Genomic DNA, 1328 nt, shown 5'->3' on the forward strand with positions numbered 1-1328 from the left:
ATCTAGATAGATAGATAAATATACAGATAGATTATTAGATAGATAGAAGGATAATGATTTACCGAGTTCCAACCCACAGACTGACAGACCTAGATAGATAAGATAAATATACAGATAGATTATTATATAGTTCCAGCCGACAGACTGACAGACCTGATATAGATAGATACAGATATATAGACAGGTAGAATTTAGATAGTCATATATAATATACATATATACCAAGAAATGATTGGGAAAGTTTCCATAGTAAGACTGCCAGTCATGCTATCAACCGACGATGTTAGATAAAGATTGAAACAAAAAAATTGATTTTTGTCAGATAGATAGATTAACATATAGACTTTGTGTAGACAAATAGTTATCTGATTTTAGAGTTAAATCAAAAAACTGTTTCCCTAATCAAACAGATGGATAAATAGTTGGATAATAAAATACATATGAAGACAGGATAATATCCCATTAAGGGGTAGTTGCACGATATGCATTTAAACTTGAATTGAACAGCATATTTTTTATGCTCAATTGTTTAAACTACATCTATAGGACATATATTCGAAAGAATTGAAATTTTCTACCAGGTACCTAGGTAGTTTTTAAAATATCAAGACTTAAACACTCATATTTTTGGATGTATGCAACATAAATGGCTGTCTTGTTTTCACAAAAACATCATGATGACTATTTTGGTGGTGCCTATTTGATTTCTTTTTATTGTAATACAAAATTGTGTGTTAAATGGTATTCTTGTAACTTATGCTTGCAATCAAACTTGTTAAATGCACTTCATGCATCTATCCCTTTAGTTAGATAAACTACAAGACAGTTAAAATAATAGATGGATGATAGACAGAATTAGAATTAACAGGAGTTCCAAAATACAGACAGACAAACCTTAAACTATGTAGTTTAGATAAATATACTGATCGATTGATTACCAGTTAGATAGAGAGACAGACAGATAGATATTCAATAGACAAATTACATTCTATAAACCCCAATGCCAATAAAGGATGGATAAATAGATAGACATAGCAAATAAAAGCGTAGCTACTCTACAAACAATAACTACATACCTGTGCAACAACAACGCGAAGCGCTGCGCGCGTATAATCGTACTCGCTAACCGTCATTATACGTCAATTCATTTTTCCATCTGTAATAAAAATAATAGGTAACAAAAAATGTTTTAGGACTAGAATGAAGCATATTTTAATAATATTTTTTTATTTGATAAGGGAGAGACAATGTTTTGTCAAGCTACCCAAATCAGAATTTCCCTACAAATGTTAGAAGATTTTCTTGATTAAATTGGAAGATTTTTTAAA

The 1328-nt window shown here is 30.1% G+C and overlaps 1 protein-coding gene across 1 annotated transcript in view; it reads right to left on the minus strand.

Moving 5' to 3' along the window:
• Positions 1-1172, minus strand: part of LOC145305343 (uncharacterized) — a 31305-nt gene extending 30133 nt beyond the window's left edge. The window contains exon 1 of the mRNA XM_080146960.1: positions 1077-1172. Within this exon, the coding sequence (XP_080003086.1) occupies positions 1077-1133 (57 nt within the window). The 5' untranslated portion in view covers positions 1134-1172. The remainder of the gene's footprint in view (positions 1-1076) is intronic.
• Between the last annotated feature and the right edge of the window lie 156 nt (positions 1173-1328).

The sequence above is a fragment of the Acartia tonsa genome, chromosome 14 (assembly GCF_053477335.1).
Source record: "Acartia tonsa isolate MP-2025a chromosome 14, ASM5347733v1, whole genome shotgun sequence".
In the NCBI taxonomy this organism is placed as follows: Eukaryota; Metazoa; Arthropoda; class Copepoda; order Calanoida; family Acartiidae; genus Acartia; species Acartia tonsa.